The sequence below is a fragment of the Oncorhynchus mykiss genome, chromosome 21 (assembly GCF_057628025.1).
Source record: "Oncorhynchus mykiss isolate SJ-2025 chromosome 21, ASM5762802v1, whole genome shotgun sequence".
NCBI lineage: Eukaryota > Metazoa > Chordata > Actinopteri > Salmoniformes > Salmonidae > Oncorhynchus > Oncorhynchus mykiss.
The window spans coordinates 58,417,587-58,435,028 of record NC_143042.1 but is presented as its reverse complement, the minus strand read 5'-3'; the positions used below and the strand labels follow the sequence as shown (position 1 = coordinate 58,435,028).

The following is a 17,442-nucleotide window of genomic DNA, read 5'->3' as shown; positions in this document are numbered from 1 at the left end:
GAGGAGAGGGACGAGAAGGAGGAGAGGTAGGAGAGGGACGAGAGGGAGGAGAGGGAAGAGAGGGAGGAGAGGGAAGAGAGGGACGAGAGGGAGGAGGGAGGGACGTGAGGGAGGAGAGGGAAGAGAGGGAGGAGAGGAAAGAGAGGGAGGAGAGGCAAAAAAGGGATGAGAGGGAGGAGAGGGAGGGACGAGAGGGAAGAGAGGGAGGGAAGGGACGAGAGGGAGGAGAGGGACGAGAGGGAGGAGGGAGGGAAGAGAGGGACGAGAGGGACGAGAGGGAAGAGAGGGAGGAGGGAGGGACGCGAGGGAGGATAGGGAAGAGAAGGACGAGAGGGAGGAGAGGGAAGAGAGGGACGAGAGGGAGGAGGGAGGGAAGAGAGGGAGGAGAGGCAAGAGAGGGACGAGAGGGAGGAGAGGCAAGAGAGGGACGAGAGGGAGGAGGGAGGGAGGAGGGAGGAGAGGCAAGAGAGGGACGAGAGGGTCAAGAGGGAGGAGAGGGAAGAGAGCGAGAAGGAGGGAGGGACAAGAGGGACAAAAGGGAGGAGGGAAGAGAGGGAGGATAATTGAAAGAAACAGAACATACAGAATACATTGCAGTAGTCACAGTAGTCTCTAGCCACAGTAGTCTGTAGTCACAGTAGTCTGTAGTCACAGTAGTCTGTAGTCACTAGTCACAGCAGTCACTAGTCACAGTGGTATGTAGTCACAGTAGTCCTTAGTCACAGTAGTCTGTAGTCACAGTAGTCTCTAGTCACAGTAGTCTCTAGTCACAGTAGTCTGTAGTCACAGTAGTCACTAGTCACAGTAGTCTGTAGTCACTAGTTACAGCAGTCACTACTCACAGTGGTCTGTAGTCACAGTAGTCTGCAGTCGCCGTAGTCTGTAGTCGCCGTAGTCTGTAGTCACAGTAGTCACTAGTCTGTAGTCACAGTAGTCACTAGTCATGGTAGTCTCTAGTTACAGCAGTCACTAGTCACAGTAGTCTCCAATCACAGTAGTCTTTAGTCGCAGTAGTCTGTAGTCACAGTAGTCTGTAGTCACAGTAGTCTGTAGTCAAGTAGTCAGCAGTCACAGTAGTCCACAGTCAGTAGTCTGTAGACACAGTTGTCTGTAGTGACAGTAGTCTCTTATTACGGTAGACTCTAGTCACAGCAGCCACAGTAGTCTCTAGTTACAGTAGTAACTAGTTACAGTAGTCTCTAGTCACAGTAGTCTGTAGACACAGTTGTCTGTAGTGACAGTAGTCTCTTGTCACGGTAGTCTCTAGTCACAGTAGCCACAGTAGTCTCTAGTTACAGTAGTCACTAGTTACAGTAGTCTCTAGTCACAGCAGTCCAGTCACAGTAGTCCGCAGTCACAGTAGTCCAGTCACAGTAGTCCAGTCACAGTGGTCCATAGTCACAATAGTCCGCAGTCACAGTAGTCCACAGTCACAGTGGTCCATAGTCACAGTGGTCTGTAGTCACCGTAGTCTCTAGTCACAGTAGTCCGCAGTCACAGTAGTCAAAAGTCAAAGTGGTCCGTAGTCACGGTAGTCTCTAGTCACAGCAGTCAGTAGTCACAGTAGTCTCTATTCACAGTAGTCTCTAGTCACAGTAGCCTGCTGTCACAGCAATCTGCCGTCACAGTAGCCTGCCGTCACAGTAGTCTGCCATCACAGTAGTCTCTAGTCACAGTAGTCTGCCGTCACAGTAGTCATTAGTCACAGTAGTCTCTAGTCACAGTAGTCTGCCATCACAGTAGTCTCTAGTCACAGTAGTCTGCAGTCACAGTAGTCTCTAGTCACAGTAGTCACTAGTCACAGTAGTCTCTAGTCACAGTAGTCTGCAGTAACAGTAGTCACTAGTACAGTGGTCCGTAGTCACGGTAGTCTCCAGTCACAGTAGTCTCCAGTCACAGTAGTCTCTATTCACAGTAGTCTGTAGTCGCGGTAGTCAAAAGTCACAGTAGTCTCTAGTCACAGTAGTCTCCAGTCACGGTAGTCTCTAGTCACAGTAGTCGCTAGACACAGTAGTCCGTAGTCACTGTAGTCTGTAGTCACTGTAGTCCGTAGTCACAGTAGTCTCTAGTTACAGTAGTCTCTAGTTACAGTAGTCTCTAGTCACAGTAGCCTGCTGTCACAGTAACCTGCCGTCACAGTAGTCTGCCTTCACAGTAGTCTGCCGTCACATTAGTCTCTAGTCACAGTAGTCTGCAGTCCCAGTAGTCACTAGTCACAGTAGTCTCTAGTCACAGTAGTCACTAGTCACAGTAGTCTCTAGTCACAGTAGTCTCTAGTCACAGTAGTCTCTAGTCACAGTAGTCACTAGTCACAGTAGTCTCTAGTCACAGTAGTCTGCAGTCACAGTAGTCTCCAGTCACAGTAGTCTCTAATCACAGTAGTCCGTAGTCACGGTAGTCCATAGTCACAGTAGTCTCTAGTCACAGTAGTCTCCAGTCACGGCAGTCTCAAGGCACAGTAGTCCGTAGTCACAGTAGTCCGTAGTCTCTAGTCACAGTAGTCCATAGTTACGGTAGTCTCTAGTCACAGTAGTCTCCAGTCACGGCAGTCTCAAGGCACAGTAGTCCGTAGTCACAGTAGTCCGTAGTCTCTAGTCACAGTAGTCCATAGTTACGGTAGTCTCTAGTCACAGTAGTCTATAGTGTTTGGCTATACTGCCCTCCAGTGGTAACATTTACACAGATTTACCCAGTGTGGAGCTGCAGAGACAGGTGTGTGTGCGAGGCTGAGGTTTGGTCTGTTGAGACTCCAGGATCTGTTGAGCCAGTTGTTCTATAGAGAACTCTGATGATCCATAACCTTCTCCACATGACCACTTAATGCTGTGGACTAGAGAAACACAGACAGAGAGACAGAGAGACAGAGAGAGAGAGAGAGACAGAGAGACAGAGAGACAGAGAGACAGAGAGAGAGAGAGAGAGAGAGAGAGAGAGAGAGAGAGAGAGAGAGAGAGAGATAGAGAGAGAGAGAGAGACAGACAGACAGACAGACAGACACAGAGAGAGAGAGACAGAGAGAGAGAGAGAGAGAGAGAGAGAGAGACAGAGACAGAGAGACAGAGAGCGAGAAAGAGACAGACAGAGAAACACAGAGACAGAGAGACACCATAGATATTAGTCAGCCATCACATTGCCAGGACTTATGGTGCCTTCAAGTGCCGTGGGAATGAACACCCGTCCCAAGACTGACCTCTGAGTGGGAGGAGGTACTCCCATCACTGACCTTTCACCTTTTCAACCAAAAGATGACAAATAGGTCTTGAATTTGTTTTGTTATCTTTTGGCACAATCAGATCGGACCTAAGACTTCCTAACTGGGAAGGTTTGCAATTATGAGGAGCAGTATATGTATGTATGTACTAACACATAGGCTTGAGCTGGGCCAGTAGTTCGTCTCGGCTCCAGCGTAATGAGTCTCGGCGGTCGGCAACGGCACATAGCAACGGGCCGCACGCCTTCCCATGATCCTCCAGCGACGGAACATTCAGGTAGTGAACCAGCACCATGTCTGGGTTCTACACACACACACACACACACACACACACACACACACACACACACACACACACACACACACACACACACACACACACACACACACACACACACACACACACACACACACACAGAGAGAAGAGGTTAATACACACACACCAGGGTTTCCGTTAGCCGAAAATGAAAACTATTTTTAATCAGGTAAATAAACCTGCAGCCCATTCTAACCCATCTAAACACAATCACATATAATGAATGACAAGGTGAAAACAGGTTTTTACAAATGGTATTTATTTATTTTATTTTTTATTTCACCTTTATTTAACCAGGTAGGCAAGTTGAGAACAAGTTCTCATTTACAATTGCGACCTGGCCAAGATAAAGCAAAGCAGTTCGACAGATACAACAACACAGAGTTACACATGGAGTAAAACAAACATACAGTCAATAATACAGTATAAAAAAGTCTATATACGATGTGAGCAAATGAGGTGAGAAGGGAGGTAAAGGCAAAAAAAGGCCATGGTGTTGAAGTAAATACAATATAGCAAGTAAAACACTGGAATGGTAGATTTGCAGTGGAAGAATGTGCAAAGTAGAAATAAAAATAATGGGGTGCAAAGGGGCAAAATAAATTAATTAATTAATTAAATACAGTAGGGAAAGAGGTAGTTGTTTGGGCTAAATTATAGGTGGGCTATGTACAGGTGTAGTAATCTGTGAGCTGCTCTGACAGTTGGTGCTTAAAGCTAGTGAGGGAGATAAGTGTTTCCAGTTTCAGAGATTTTTGTAGTTCGTTCCAGTCATTGGCAGCAGAGAACTGGAAGGAGAGGCGGCCAAAGAAAGAATTGGTTTTGAAGGTGACGAGAGAGATATACCTGCTGGAGCGTGTGCTACAGGTGGGAGATGCTATGGTGACCAGCGAGCTGAGATAAGGGGGGACTTTACCTAGCAGGGTCTTGTAGATTACATGGAGCCAGTGGGTTTGGCGACGAGTATGAAGCGAGGGCCAGCCAACGAGAGCGTACAGGTCGCAATGGTGGGTAGTATATGGGGCTTTGGTGACAAAACAGATTGCACTGTGATAGACTGCATCCAATTTGTTGAGTAGGGTATTGGAGGCTATTTTGTAAATGACATCGCCAAAGTCGAGGATTGGTAGGATGGTCAGTTTTACAAGGGTATGTTTGGCAGCATGAGTGAAGGATGCTTTGTTGCGAAATAGGAAGCCGATTCTAGATTTAATTTTGGATTGGAGATGTTTGATGTGAGTCTGGAAGGAGAGTTTACAGTCTAACCAGACACCTAGGTATTTGTAGTTGTCCACGTATTCTAAGTCAGAGCCGTCCAGAGTAGTGATGCTGGACAGGCGGGCAGGTGTAGGCAGCGATTGGTTGAAGAGCATGCATTTAGTTTTACTAGCATTTAAAAGCAGTTGGAGGCCATGGAAGGAGAGTTGTATGACATTGAAGCTGAATGTTTGCAAATGTTTGCAAATGCATTGAAAATGAAATACAGAAATATCTAATTTACATAGTATTCACATCGCTCAGTCAATACATGTAAGAATCACTTTTGGTAGAGATGGAGTCTTCTTGGGGCAGAGATGGAGTCTTCTTGGGGCAGAGATGGAGTCTTCTTGGGGCAGAAATTGAGTCTTCTTGGGGCAGAGATGGAGTCTTCTTGGGACAGAGATGGAGTCTTCTTGGGACAGAGATGGAGTCATCTTGGGACAGAGATGGAGTCTTCTTGGGACAGAGATGGAGTCTTCTTGGGACAGAGATGGACTCTTCTTGAGTCAGAGATGGAGTCTTCTTGAGTCAGAGATGGAGTCTTCTTGGGGCAGAGATGGAGTCTTCTTGGGGCAAAGATGGAGTCTTCTTGGGACAGAGATGGAGTCTTCTTGGGGCAGAGATGGAGTCTTCTTGAGACAGAGATGGAGTCTTCTTGGGACAGATATGGAGTCTTCTTGGGGCAGAGATGGAGTCTTCTTGAGTCAGAGATGGAGTCTTCTTGGGTCCATAAAGTTAATTTCTTTGCCACATTTTTAGAAATTTTATTTTAGTGCCTTATTGATGACATGTTTTGGAATAGTTTTATTCTGTACGGGCTTCCTTCTTTTCACTCTGTCATTTAGGTTTGTATTGTGAAGTAACAATGTTGTTGATCTATCCTCAGTTTTCTCATATCACATCCAATCAACTCTGTAACTGTTTTAAAAAGTCACCATTGACCTCATGGTGAAATACCTGATCGGTTTCCTTCCTCTCCAGCAACTGAGTTTAGTGAATGCGGTATCTTTGTAGTGGCTGGGTGTATTAGTACACCATCCAAAGTGTAATTGATAACTTCACCATGCTTAAAGGGATATTCAATGTCTGCTTGTATTATTTATACCCATCTAATAATAGGTTAGGGTTAGGACCCTTCTTTGTGAGGCATTGAAAAACCTTGCTGGTCTTTGTGGTTGAATCTGTGTTTGAAATTCACTGCTTGACTGAGGGACCTTACAGATAATTGTAAGTGTGGGGGTCAGGGATATATCAACCCATCCTAGTGGTTTATAATCCTAGTCAGATTATCAACCAATACTAGTGGTTTATAATCCTAGTCATATTATCAATCCATCCTAGAGGTTTATAATCCTAGTCATATTATCAACCAATACTAGTCATATTATCAACCCATACTAGTCATATTATCAACCCATACTAGTCATATTATCAATCCATCATAGAGGTTTATAATCCTAGTCATATTATCAACCAATACTAGTCATATTATCAACCAATACTAGTCATATTATCAACCCATCCTAGTGGTTTATAATCCTAGTCATATTATCAACCCATACTAGTCATATTATCAACCCATACTAGTCATATTATCAACCAATACTAGTCATATTATCAACCCATCCTAGTGGTTTATAATCCTAGTCATATTATCAACCAATACTAGTCATATTATCAACCCATCCTAGTGGTTTATAATACTAGTCATATTATCAACCAATACTAGTCATGTTATCAATCAATCCTAGAGGTTAGTCATATTATTAATATGATCAGGTGTGCTGTCTAGAGTGGAGTTTTCCAATATGTGTTTTCCCAGGTGTGCTGTCTAGAGTGGTGTTTTCCCAGGTGTGTTTTCCCAGGTGTGCTGTCTAGAGTGGTGTTTTCCCAGGTGTGCTGTCTAGAGTGGAGTTTTCCAAGGTGTGTTTTCCCAGGTGTGCTGTCTAGAGTGGTGTTTTCCCAGGTGTGCTGTCTAGAGTGGTGTTTTCCCAGGTGTGCTGTCTAGAGTGGTGTTTTCCCAGGTGTGTTTTCCCAGGTGTGCTGTCTAGAGTGGTGTTTTCCAAGATGTGTTTTCCCAGGTGTGCTGTCTAGAGTGGGGTTTTCCCAGGTGTGCTGTCTAGAGTGGTGTTTTCCCAGGTGTGCTGTCTAGAGTGGTGTTTTCCCAGGTGTGCTGTCTAGAGTGGAGTTTTCCAAGGTGTGTTTTCCCAGGTGTGCTGTCTAGAGTGGTGTTTTCCAAAATGTGTTTTCCCAGGTGTGCTGTCTAGAGTGGTGTTTTCCCAGGTGTGCTGTCTAGAGTGGTGTTTTCCCAGGTGTGCTGTCTAGAGTGATGCTTTCCAAGATGTGTTTTCCCAGGTGTGCTGTCTAGAGTGGTGTTTTCCCAGGTGTGTTTTCCCAGGTGTCCTGACTAGAGTGGTGCTTTCCAAGATGTGTTTTCCCAGGTGTGCTGTCTAGAGTGGTGTTTTCCCAGTTGTGCTGTCTAGAGTGGTGTTTTCCCAGGTGTGTTGTCTAGAGTGGAGTTTTCCCAGGTGTGCTGTCTAGAGTGGTGTTTTGCCAGGTGTGCTGTCTAGAGTGGAGTTTCCCAGGTGTGCTGTCTAGAGTGGTGTTTTCCCAGGTGTGCTGTCTAGAGTGGAGTTTTCCCAGGTGTGTTTTCCCAGGTGTGCTGTCTAGAGTGGTGTTTTCCCAGGAGTGTTTTCCCAGGTGTGTTTCCCAGGTGTGCTGTCTAGAGTGGTGTTTTCCCAGGTGTGCTGTCTAGAGTGGAGTTTTCCAAGGTGTGTTTTCCCAGGTGTGCTGTCTAGAGTGGTGTTTTCCCAGGTGTGTTTTCCCAGGTCTGCTGTCTAGAGTGGTGTTTTCCAAGGTGTGTTGTCTAGAATGGTGTTTTTTCCCAGGTGTGTTGTCTAGAATGGTGTTTTCCCAGGTGTGTTTTCCCAGGTGTGCTGTCTAGAGTGGTGTTTTCCCAGGTGTGCTGTCTAGAGTGGAGTTTTCCAAGGTGTGTTTTCCCAGGTGTGCTGTCTAGAGTGGTGTTTTCCCAGGTGTGGTGTCTAGAGTGGTGTTTTCCCAGGTGTGCTGTCTACAGTGGAGTTTTCCAAGGTGTGTTTTCCCAGGTGTGCTGTCTAGAGTGGTGTTTTCCAAGGTGTGTTTTCCCAAGTGTGCTGTCTAGAGTGGTGTTTTCCCAGGTGTGCTGTCTAGAGTGGTGTTTTCCCAGTTGTGCTGTCTAGAGTGGTGTTTTCCCAGGTGTGTTGTCTAGAGTGGAGTTTTCCCAGGTGTGCTGTCTAGAGTGGTGTTTTCCCAGGTGTGCTGTCTAGAGTGGAGTTTTCCCAGGTGTGCTGTCTAGAGTGGTGTTTTCCCAGGTGTGCTGTCTAGTTATCCCAGGTGTGTTTTCCCAGGTGTGCTGTCTAGAGTGGTGTTTTCCCAGGAGTGTTTTCCCAGGTGTGTTTCCCAGGTGTGCTGTCTAGAGTGGTGTTTTCCCAGGTGTGCTGTCTAGAGTGGAGTTTTCCAAGGTGTATTTTCCCAGGTGTGCTGTCTAGAGTGGTGTTTTCCCAGGTGTGTTTTCCCAGGTCTGCTGTCTAGAGTGGTGTTTTCCAAGGTGTGTTGTCTAGAATGGTGTTTTTTCCCAGGTGTGTTGTCTAGAATGGTGTTTTCCCAGGTGTGTTTTCCCAGGTGTGCTGTCTAGAGTGGTGTTTTCCCAGGTGTGCTGTCTAGAGTGGAGTTTTCCATGTTGTGTTTTCCCAGGTGTGCTGTCTAGAGTGGTGTTTTCCCAGGTGTGCTGTCTAGAGTGGTGTTTTCCCAGGTGTGCTGTCTAGAGTGGAGTTTTCCAAGGTGTGTTGTCTAGAATGTATTTTTCCCAGGTGTGTTGTCTAGAATATTTTTTTCCCAGGTGTGCTGTCTAGAGTAGAGTTTTCCAAGGTGTGTTTTCCCAGGTGTGCTGTCTAGAGTGGTGTTTTCCCAGGTGTGCTGTCTAGAGTGGAGTTTTCCCAGGTGTGTTTTCCCAGGTGTGCTGTCTAGAGTGGTGTTTTCCCAGGAGTGTTTTCCCAGGTGTGTTTCCCAGGTGTGCTGTCTAGAGTGGTGTTTTCCCAGGTGTGCTGTCTAGAGTGGAGTTTTCCAAGGTGTGTTTTCCCAGGTGTGCTGTCTAGAGTGGTGTTTTCCCAGGTGTGGTGTCTAGAGTGGTGTTTTCCCAGGTGTGCTGTCTACAGTGGAGTTTTCCAAGGTGTGTTTTCCCAGGTGTGCTGTCTAGAGTGGTGTTTTCCAAGGTGTGTTTTCCCAAGTGTGCTGTCTAGAGTGGTGTTTTCCCAGGTGTGCTGTCTAGAGTGGAGTTTTCCAAGGTGTGTTGTCTAGAATGTATTTTTCCCAGGTGTGTTGTCTAGAATGTTTTTTTCCCAGGTGTGCTGTCTAGAGTAGAGTTTTCCAAGGTGTGTTTTCCCAGGTGTGCTGTCTAGAGTGGTGTTTTCCCAGGTGTGCTGTCTAGAGTGGAGTTTTCCCAGGTGTGTTTTCCCAGGTGTGCTGTCTAGAGTGGTGTTTTCCCAGGAGTGTTTTCCCAGGTGTGTTTCCCAGGTGTGCTGTCTAGAGTGGTGTTTTCCCAGGTGTGCTGTCTAGAGTGGAGTTTTCCAAGGTGTGTTTTCCCAGGTGTGCTGTCTAGAGTGGTGTTTTCCCAGGTGTGTTTTCCCAGGTCTGCTGTCTAGAGTGGTGTTTTCCAAGGTGTGTTGTCTAGAATGGTGTTTTTTCCCAGGTGTGTTGTCTAGAATGGTGTTTTCCCAGGTGTGTTTTCCCAGGTGTGCTGTCTAGAGTGGTGTTTTCCCAGGTGTGCTGTCTAGAGTGGAGTTTTCCAAGGTGTGTTTTCCCAGGTGTGCTGTCTAGAGTGGTGTTTTCCCAGGTGTGCTGTCTAGAGTGGTGTTTTCCCAGGTGTGCTGTCTACAGTGGAGTTTTCCAAGGTGTGTTTTCCCAGGTGTGCTGTCTAGAGTGGTGTTTTCCAAGGTGTGTTTTCCCAAGTGTGCTGTCTAGAGTGGTGTTTTCCCAGGTGTGCTGTCTAGAGTGGAGTTTTCCAAGGTGTGTTGTCTAGAATGTATTTTTCCCAGGTGTGTTGTCTAGAATGTTTTTTTCCCAGGTGTGCTGTCTAGAGTAGAGTTTTCCAAGGTGTGTTTTCCCAGGTGTGCTGTCTAGAGTGGTGTTTTCCCAGGTGTGCTGTCTAGAGTGGTGTTTTCCCAGGTGTGTTTTCCCAGGTCTGCTGTCTAGAGTGGAGTTTTCCAAGGTGTGTTGTCTAGAATGGTGTTTTCCCAGGTGTGTTGTCTAGAATGGTGTTTTCCCAGGTGTGTTTTCCCAGGTGTGCTGTCTAGAGTGGTGTTTTCCCAGGTGTGTTTTCCCAGGTGTGCTGTCTAGAGTGGTGTTTTCCCCAGGTGTGCTGTCTAGAGTGGTGTTTTCCCAGGTGTGCTGTCTACAGTGGAGTTTTCCAAGGTGTGTTTTCCCAGGTGTGCTGTCTAGAGTGGTGTTTTCCCAGGTGTGTTTTCCCAGGTCTGCTGTCTAGAGTGGTGTTTTCCCAGGTGTGCTGTCTAGAGTGGTGTTTTTCCAGGTGTGCTGTCTAGAGTGATGCTTTCCAAGATGTGTTTTCCCAGGTGTGCTGTCTAGAGTGGTGTTTTCCCAGGTGTGTTTTCCCAGGTGTGCTGACTAGAGTGGTGCTTTCCAAGATGTGTTTTCCCAGGTGTGCTGTCTAGAGTGGTGTTTTCCCAGGAGTGTTTTCCCAGGTGTGCTGTCTAGGGTGGTTTTTTCCAAGATGTGTTTTCCCAGGTGTGCTGTCTAGAGTGGTGTTTTCCCAGTTGTGCTGTCTAGAGTGGTGTTTTCCCAGGTGTGTTGTCTAGAGTGGAGTTTTCCCAGGTGTGCTGTCTAGAGTGGTGTTTTCCCAGGTGTGCTGTCTAGAGTGGAGTTTTCCCAGGTGTGCTGTCTAGAGTGGTGTTTTCCCAGGTGTGCTGTCTAGTTATCCCAGGTGTGTTTTCCCAGGTGTGCTGTCTAGAGTGGTGTTTTCCCAGGAGTGTTTTCCCAGGTGTGTTTCCCAGGTGTGCTGTCTAGAGTGGTGTTTTCCCAGGTGTGCTGTCTAGAGTGGAGTTTTCCAAGGTGTATTTTCCCAGGTGTGCTGTCTAGAGTGGTGTTTTCCCAGGTGTGTTTTCCCAGGTCTGCTGTCTAGAGTGGTGTTTTCCAAGGTGTGTTGTCTAGAATGGTGTTTTTTCCCAGGTGTGTTGTCTAGAATGGTGTTTTCCCAGGTGTGTTTTCCCAGGTGTGCTGTCTAGAGTGGTGTTTTCCCAGGTGTGCTGTCTAGAGTGGAGTTTTCCAAGGTGTGTTTTCCCAGGTGTGCTGTCTAGAGTGGTGTTTTCCCAGGTGTGGTGTCTAGAGTGGTGTTTTCCCAGGTGTGCTGTCTACAGTGGAGTTTTCCAAGGTGTGTTTTCCCAGGTGTGCTGTCTAGAGTGGTGTTTTCCAAGGTGTGTTTTCCCAAGTGTGCTGTCTAGAGTGGTGTTTTCCCAGGTGTGCTGTCTAGAGTGGAGTTTTCCAAGGTGTGTTGTCTAGAATGTATTTTTCCCAGGTGTGTTGTCTAGAATGTTTTTTTCCCAGGTGTGCTGTCTAGAGTAGAGTTTTCCAAGGTGTGTTTTCCCAGGTGTGCTGTCTAGAGTGGTGTTTTCCCAGGTGTGCTGTCTAGAGTGGTGTTTTCCCAGGTGTGTTTTCCCAGGTCTGCTGTCTAGAGTGGAGTTTTCCAAGGTGTGTTGTCTAGAATGGTGTTTTCCCAGGTGTGTTGTCTAGAATGGTGTTTTCCCAGGTGTGTTTTCCCAGGTGTGCTGTCTAGAGTGGTGTTTTCCCAGGTGTGTTTTCCCAGGTGTGCTGTCTAGAGTGGTGTTTTCCCAGGTGTGCTGTCTAGAGTGGTGTTTTCCCAGATGTGCTGTCTAGAGTGGTGTTTTCCCAGGTGTGGTGTCTAGAATGGTTTTTTCCCAGGTGTGCTGTCTACAGTGGAGTTTTCCCAGGTGTGTTTTCCCAGGTGTGCTGTCTAGAGTGGTGTTTTCCCAGGTGTGTTTTCCCAGGTGTGCTGTCTAGAGTGGTGTTTTCCCAGGTGTGTTTTCCCAGGTGTGCTGTCTAGAGTGGTGTTTTCCCAGGTGTGTTTTCCCAGGTGTGCTGTCTAGAGTGGTGTTTTCCCAGGTGTGCTGTCTAGAGTGGTGTTTTCCCAGGTGTGCTGTCTAGAGTGGTGTTTTCCCAGGTGTGTTTTCCCAGGTCTGCTGTCTAGAGTTGTGTTTTCCCAGGTGTGCTGTCTAGAGTGGTGTTTTCCCAGGTGTGCTGTCTACAGTGGAGTTTTCCAAGGTGTGTTTTCCCAGGTGTGCTGTCTAGAGTGGAGTTTTCCAATATGTGTTTTCCCAGGTGTGCTGTCTAGAGTGGTGTTTTCCCAGGTGTGCTGTCTAGAGTGGAGTTTTCCAAGGTGTGTTTTCCCAGGTGTGTTGTCTAGAGTGGAGTTTTCCAATATGTGTTTTCCCAGGTGTGCTGTCTAGAGTGGTGTTTTCCCAGGTGTGTTTTCCCAGGTCTGCTGTCTAGAGTGGTGTTTTCCCAGGTGTGCTGTCTAGAGTGGTGTTTTCCCAGGTGTGCTGTCTACAGTGGAGTTTTCCAAGGTGTGTTTTCCCAGGTGTGCTGTCTAGAGTGGTGTTTTCCCAGGTGTGCTGTCTACAGTGGTGTTTTCCCAGGTGTGCTGTCTAGAATGGTGTTTTCCCAGGTGTGTTTTCCCAGGTGTGCTGTCTAGAATGGAGTTTTCCAAGGTGTGTTTTCCCAGGTGTGCTGTCTAGAGTGGTGTTTTCCCAGGTGTGCTGTCTAGAGTGGTGTTTTCCCAGGTGTGTTTTCCCAGGTGTGCTCTCTAGAAAGTGACCTTTTTCAGGCAGCTTCATTACAGGAGTCGTTCTGTTAAGATTCATTACCATAATACTGTAAATGTGATGTCTGTCGTTCTAATCACTTTGGGGGATGTCTTCATCATGTAAATGTGATTGATGTCTGTCGTTCTAATCACTGGGGATGTCTTCATCATGTAAATGTGATGTCTGTCGTTCTAATCACTTTGGGGGATGTCTTCATAATGTAAATGTGATGTCTGTCGTTCTAATCACTTTGGGGGATGTCTTCATAATGTAAATGTGATGTCTGTCGTTCTAATCACTGGGGGGGACGTCTTCATAATGTAAATGTGATGTCTGTCGTTCTAATCACTGTGGGGGATGTCTTCATAATGTAAATGTGATGTCTGTCGTTCTAATCACTGTGGGGGATGTCTTCATAATGTAAATGTGATGTCTGTCGTTCTAATCACTGTGGGGGATGTCTTCATAATGTAAATGTGATGTCTGTCGTTCTAATCACTGTGGGGGATGTCTTCATCATGTAAATGTGATTGATGTCTGTCGTTCTAATCACTGTGGGGGATGTCTTCATAATGTAAATGTGATGTCTGTCGTTCTAATCACTGGGGATGTCTTCATAATGTAAATGTGATGTCTGTCGTTCTAATCACTGTGGGGGATGTCTTCATCATGTAAATGTGATTGATGTCTGTCGTTCTAATCACTGGGGATGTCTTCATAATGTAAATGTGATGTCTGTCGTTCTAATCACTGTGGGGGATGTCTTCATAATGTAAATGTGATGTCTGTCGTTCTAATCACTGTGGGGGATGTCTTCATAATGTAAATGTGATGTCTGTCGTTCTAATCACTGGGGATGTCTTCATAATGTAAATGTGATGTCTGTCGTTCTAATCACTGTGGGGGATGTCTTCATCATGTAAATGTGATTGATGTCTGTCGTTCTAATCACTGTGGGGGATGTCTTCATCATGTAAATGTGATTGATGTCTGTCGTTCTAATCACTGGGGATGTCTTCATCATGTAAATGTGATGTCTGTCGTTCTAATCACTGTGGGGGATGTCTTCATAATAACGGTAAATTTAAATCTTCATGTTGTCCCGTGCCACAATTACCTCACGGAAACCCTGACACACACACACACACACACACACACACACACTGGATTGTAACTGACCTGCAACAGCCAGTAGCACCTCCTGTGGAATGTTGGGACGATGGAAGAATGGACGTAGCAACCATAGAGACACTGGAGAGAGAGAGAGAGAACAGAGGACATGTTGGGACGATGGAAGAATGGACGTAGCAACCATAGAGACACTGGAGAGAGAGAGAGAGAACAGAGGACATGTTGGGACGATGGAAGAATGGACGTAGCAACCATAGAGACACTGGAGAGAGAGAGAGAGAGAGAGAACAGAGGACATGTTGGGACAATAGAAGAATGGAGAGTGTGTGTGTGTGTGTTGTCAGTGTGTGTGTGTGTTGTCAGTGTGTGTGTGTGTTGTCAGTGTGTGTGTGTGTTGTCAGTGTGTGTGTGTGTGTGTGTGTTGTCAGTGTGTGTGTGTGTTGTCAGTGTGTGTGTGTGTGTTGTCAGTGTGTGTGTGTGTGTGTGTGTGTGTGTGTGTGTGTGTGTGTGTTGTCAGTGTGTGTGTGTGTGTGTGTTGTCAGTGTGTGTGTGTGTGTGTGTGTGTGTTGTCAGTGTGTGTGTGTGTGTGTGTGTGTTGTCAGTGTGTGTGTGTGTGTGTGTGTGTGTGTGTGTGTGTGTGTGTGTGTGTGTGTGTGTGTGTGTGTGTGTGTGTGTGTGTGTGTGTGTGTGTGTGTGTTGTCAGTATGTGTGTTGTCAGTGTGTGTCTATGTTGTCAGTGTGTGTGTGTGTGTGTGTGTGTGTGTGTGTGTGTGTGTGTGTGTGTGTTGTCAGTGCGTGTATGTGTTGTCAGTGTGTGTATGTGTTGTCAGTGTGTGTGTGTGTTGTCAGTGTGTGTGTGTGTTGTCAGTGTGTGTGTGTTGTCAGTGTGTGTGTGTATGTTGTCAGTGTGTGTGTTGTCAGTGTGTGCGTTGTCAGTGTGTGTGTGTGTGTGTGTGTGTGTGTGTGTGTGTGTGTTGTCAGTGTGTGTGTGTGTGTTTGTGTGTGTGTGTGTGTGTGTGTGTGTTGTCAGTGTGTGTGTTGTCAGTGTGTGCGTTGTCAGTGTGTGTTGTCAGTGTGTGTGTGTGTGTGGTCAGTGTGTGTGTGTGTGTGTGTGTGTGTGTGTGTGTGTTGTCAGTGTGTGTGTGTGTGTGTGTGTGTGTGTGTGTGTGTGTGTGTGTGTTGTCAGTGTGTGTGTGTGTGTGTGTGTTGTCAGTGTGTGTGTGTGTGTGTGTGTGTGTGTGTGTGTGTGTGTGTGTTGTCAGTGTGTGTGTTTGTGTGTGTGTGTTGTCAGTGTGTGTGTTGTCAGTGTGTGTGTTGTCAGTGTGTGTGTGTGTGTGTTGTCAGTGTGTGTGTGTGTGTGTGTGTGTGTGTGTGTGTGTGTGTGTGGTCAGTGTGTGTGTGTGTGTGTGTTGTCAGTGTGTGTGTGTGTGTGTGTGTGTGTGTGTGTGTGTGTGTGTGTTGTCAGTGTGTGTGTTTGTGTGTGTGTGTTGTCAGTGTGTGTGTTGTCAGTGTGTGTGTGTGTGTGTGTGTGTGTTGTCAGTGTGTGTGTGTGTGTGTGTGTGTGTTGTCAGTGTGTGTGTGTGTGTTGTCAGTGTGTGTGTTGTCAGTGTGTGTGTGTGTGTGTTGTCAGTGTGTGTGTGTGTGTGTGTGTGTGTGTGTGTGTGTGTTGTCAGTGTGTGTGTTTGTGTGTGTGTGTGTGTGTGTGTGTTGTCAGTCACCTCTATGCCCTGTACTTTGAGCTTCATGTGGTCTTCTCTGGTGGTCTTCCCATCTTTCCTCTTTTTCCAGCAGTAGCCGTCCTTCCTGTACTTGATCTTCTTCCTGTTATACAGGAAGATGCTGCCATTCTGGGGCCTGGAGTTGGGGGAAAGAGGAGAGAGAGTAGAGAGAGGGGAGAGAGAGGAGAGAGAGAGAAGAGAGAGGAGAGAGGAGAGAGAGGGGAGAGAGAGAGGAGAGAGGGGAGAGAGAGGAGCGAGAGAGAGGAGAGAGGGGAGAGAGAGAGAGAAGAGAGAGGGGAGAGAGAGGAGAGAGAGAAGAGAGAGGAGAGGAGAGATAGAGAAGAGAGAGGGGGGAGAGAGGAGAGAGAGGAGAGGAGAGAGGAGAGAGAGAGGGGAGAGAGAGAGAGAGAGAGAGAGAGAGAGAGAGAGAGAGCGAGAGAAAGAGAGAGAGAGAGAGGAGAGAGGAGAGAGAGGAGAGAGAGAGATAGAGAGCGAGAGAGAGAGAGAGAGAGAACTGATATTACACTGCTCAAAAAAATAAAGGGAACACTAAAATAACACATCCTAGATCTGAATGAATGAAATATTCTTATTAAATACTTTTTTCTTTACATAGTTGGCAAATGAAAAACGTCCTGCACGGTGTTGGTCTGTATGTAAGCACAACCCCCACCTGTGGACGTCGGGCCCTCATACCACCCTCATGGAGTCTGTTTCTGACCGTTTGAGCAGACACATGCACATTTGTGGCCTGCTGGAGGTAATTTTGCAGGGCTCTGGCAGTGCTCCTCCTGCTCCTCCTTGCACAAAGGCGGAGGTAGCGGTCCTGCTGCTGGGTTGTTGCCCTCCTACGGCCTCCTCCACGTCTCCTGATGTACCGGCCTGTCTCCTGGTAGCGCCTCCATGCTCTGGACACTACGCTGACAGACACAGCAAACCTTCTTGCCACAGCTCGCATTGATGTGCCATCCTGGATGAGCTGCACTACCTGAGCCACTTGTGTGGGTTGTAGACTCCGTCTCATGCTACCACTAGAGTGAAAGCACCGCCAGCATTCAAAAGTGACCAAAACATCAGCCAGGAAGCTTAGGAACTGAGAAGTGGTCTGTGGTCACCACCTGCAGAACCACTCCTTTATTGGGGGTGTCTTGCTAATTGCCTATAATTTCCACCTGTTGTCCATTCCATTTGCACAACAGCATGTTAAATTTATTGTCAATCAGTGTTGCTTCCTAAGTGGACAGTTTGATTTCACAGAAGTGTGATTGACTTGGAGTTACATTGTGTTGTTTAAGTGTTCCCTTTATTTTTTTGAGCAGTGTATATACAGTTGTGTGAAGTACTTAAGTAGTACTTTCAAGTATTTAGATGGTGGGTGAGATGTGGGTGAAATGTGGGTGAGTTGTGAGATGTGGGTGAGATGTGGGTGAGATGTGGGTGAGATGTCCGTGCTATCCGTGTGACAGTCGGCTTTCGTCGATTCCGGAGCAAACATCGATTGTTCCGGTGCTAGCCAGCTCCGTCAATCACGCCTGAGTTCCATCATTCACTCCTGGGCTGCAGTCACCTATCCGGACCCGTTTCACTGCCTACGCGGAGCCCCACCGGGCCTTCACAACCGGACTGCCGACGTTATCTACCTGAAGGAGATCCGGCTGGCTCCTCTGTCGCGACGTTACCGGAACGCCCATCTGCGGCCCGCTAACCGTTAGCTGTCTTTCCGGCTGCTATCTGAATAGACAATCGGACAATTTATTTATTTGAATTATTATGTTTTCTTCTCGGGCCTCTATAACTATATCTATTGTTCTTATTTTTGTTGTTGTGTGATTTGGATTAATCCCCTCTACCACACGGAACCCCACTAATCTACTGACCGAACGCAAGAGGTGGCTAACAACAGACTCCATCCTATGCTAGCTTGCTACCGGTTGG

General features: G+C 46.9%; 1 protein-coding gene across 3 annotated transcripts in view; it reads right to left on the bottom strand.

The window, feature by feature from the left end:
• The window catches only part of camta2 (calmodulin binding transcription activator 2), a 131,079-nt gene that overhangs the window by 90,948 nt on the left and 22,689 nt on the right, over positions 1-17,442 (bottom strand). For all 3 annotated transcript variants that reach the window (XM_090214963.1, XM_090214961.1, XM_090214962.1), the window contains exons 5-8: positions 15,508-15,643; positions 13,838-13,909; positions 3,365-3,515; positions 2,690-2,830 (exon numbers count right to left, since the gene is read on the bottom strand). In XM_090214963.1, the coding sequence (XP_090071089.1) occupies positions 2,690-2,830; positions 3,365-3,515; positions 13,838-13,909; positions 15,508-15,643 (500 nt within the window). The remainder of the gene's footprint in view (positions 1-2,689; positions 2,831-3,364; positions 3,516-13,837; positions 13,910-15,507; positions 15,644-17,442) is intronic.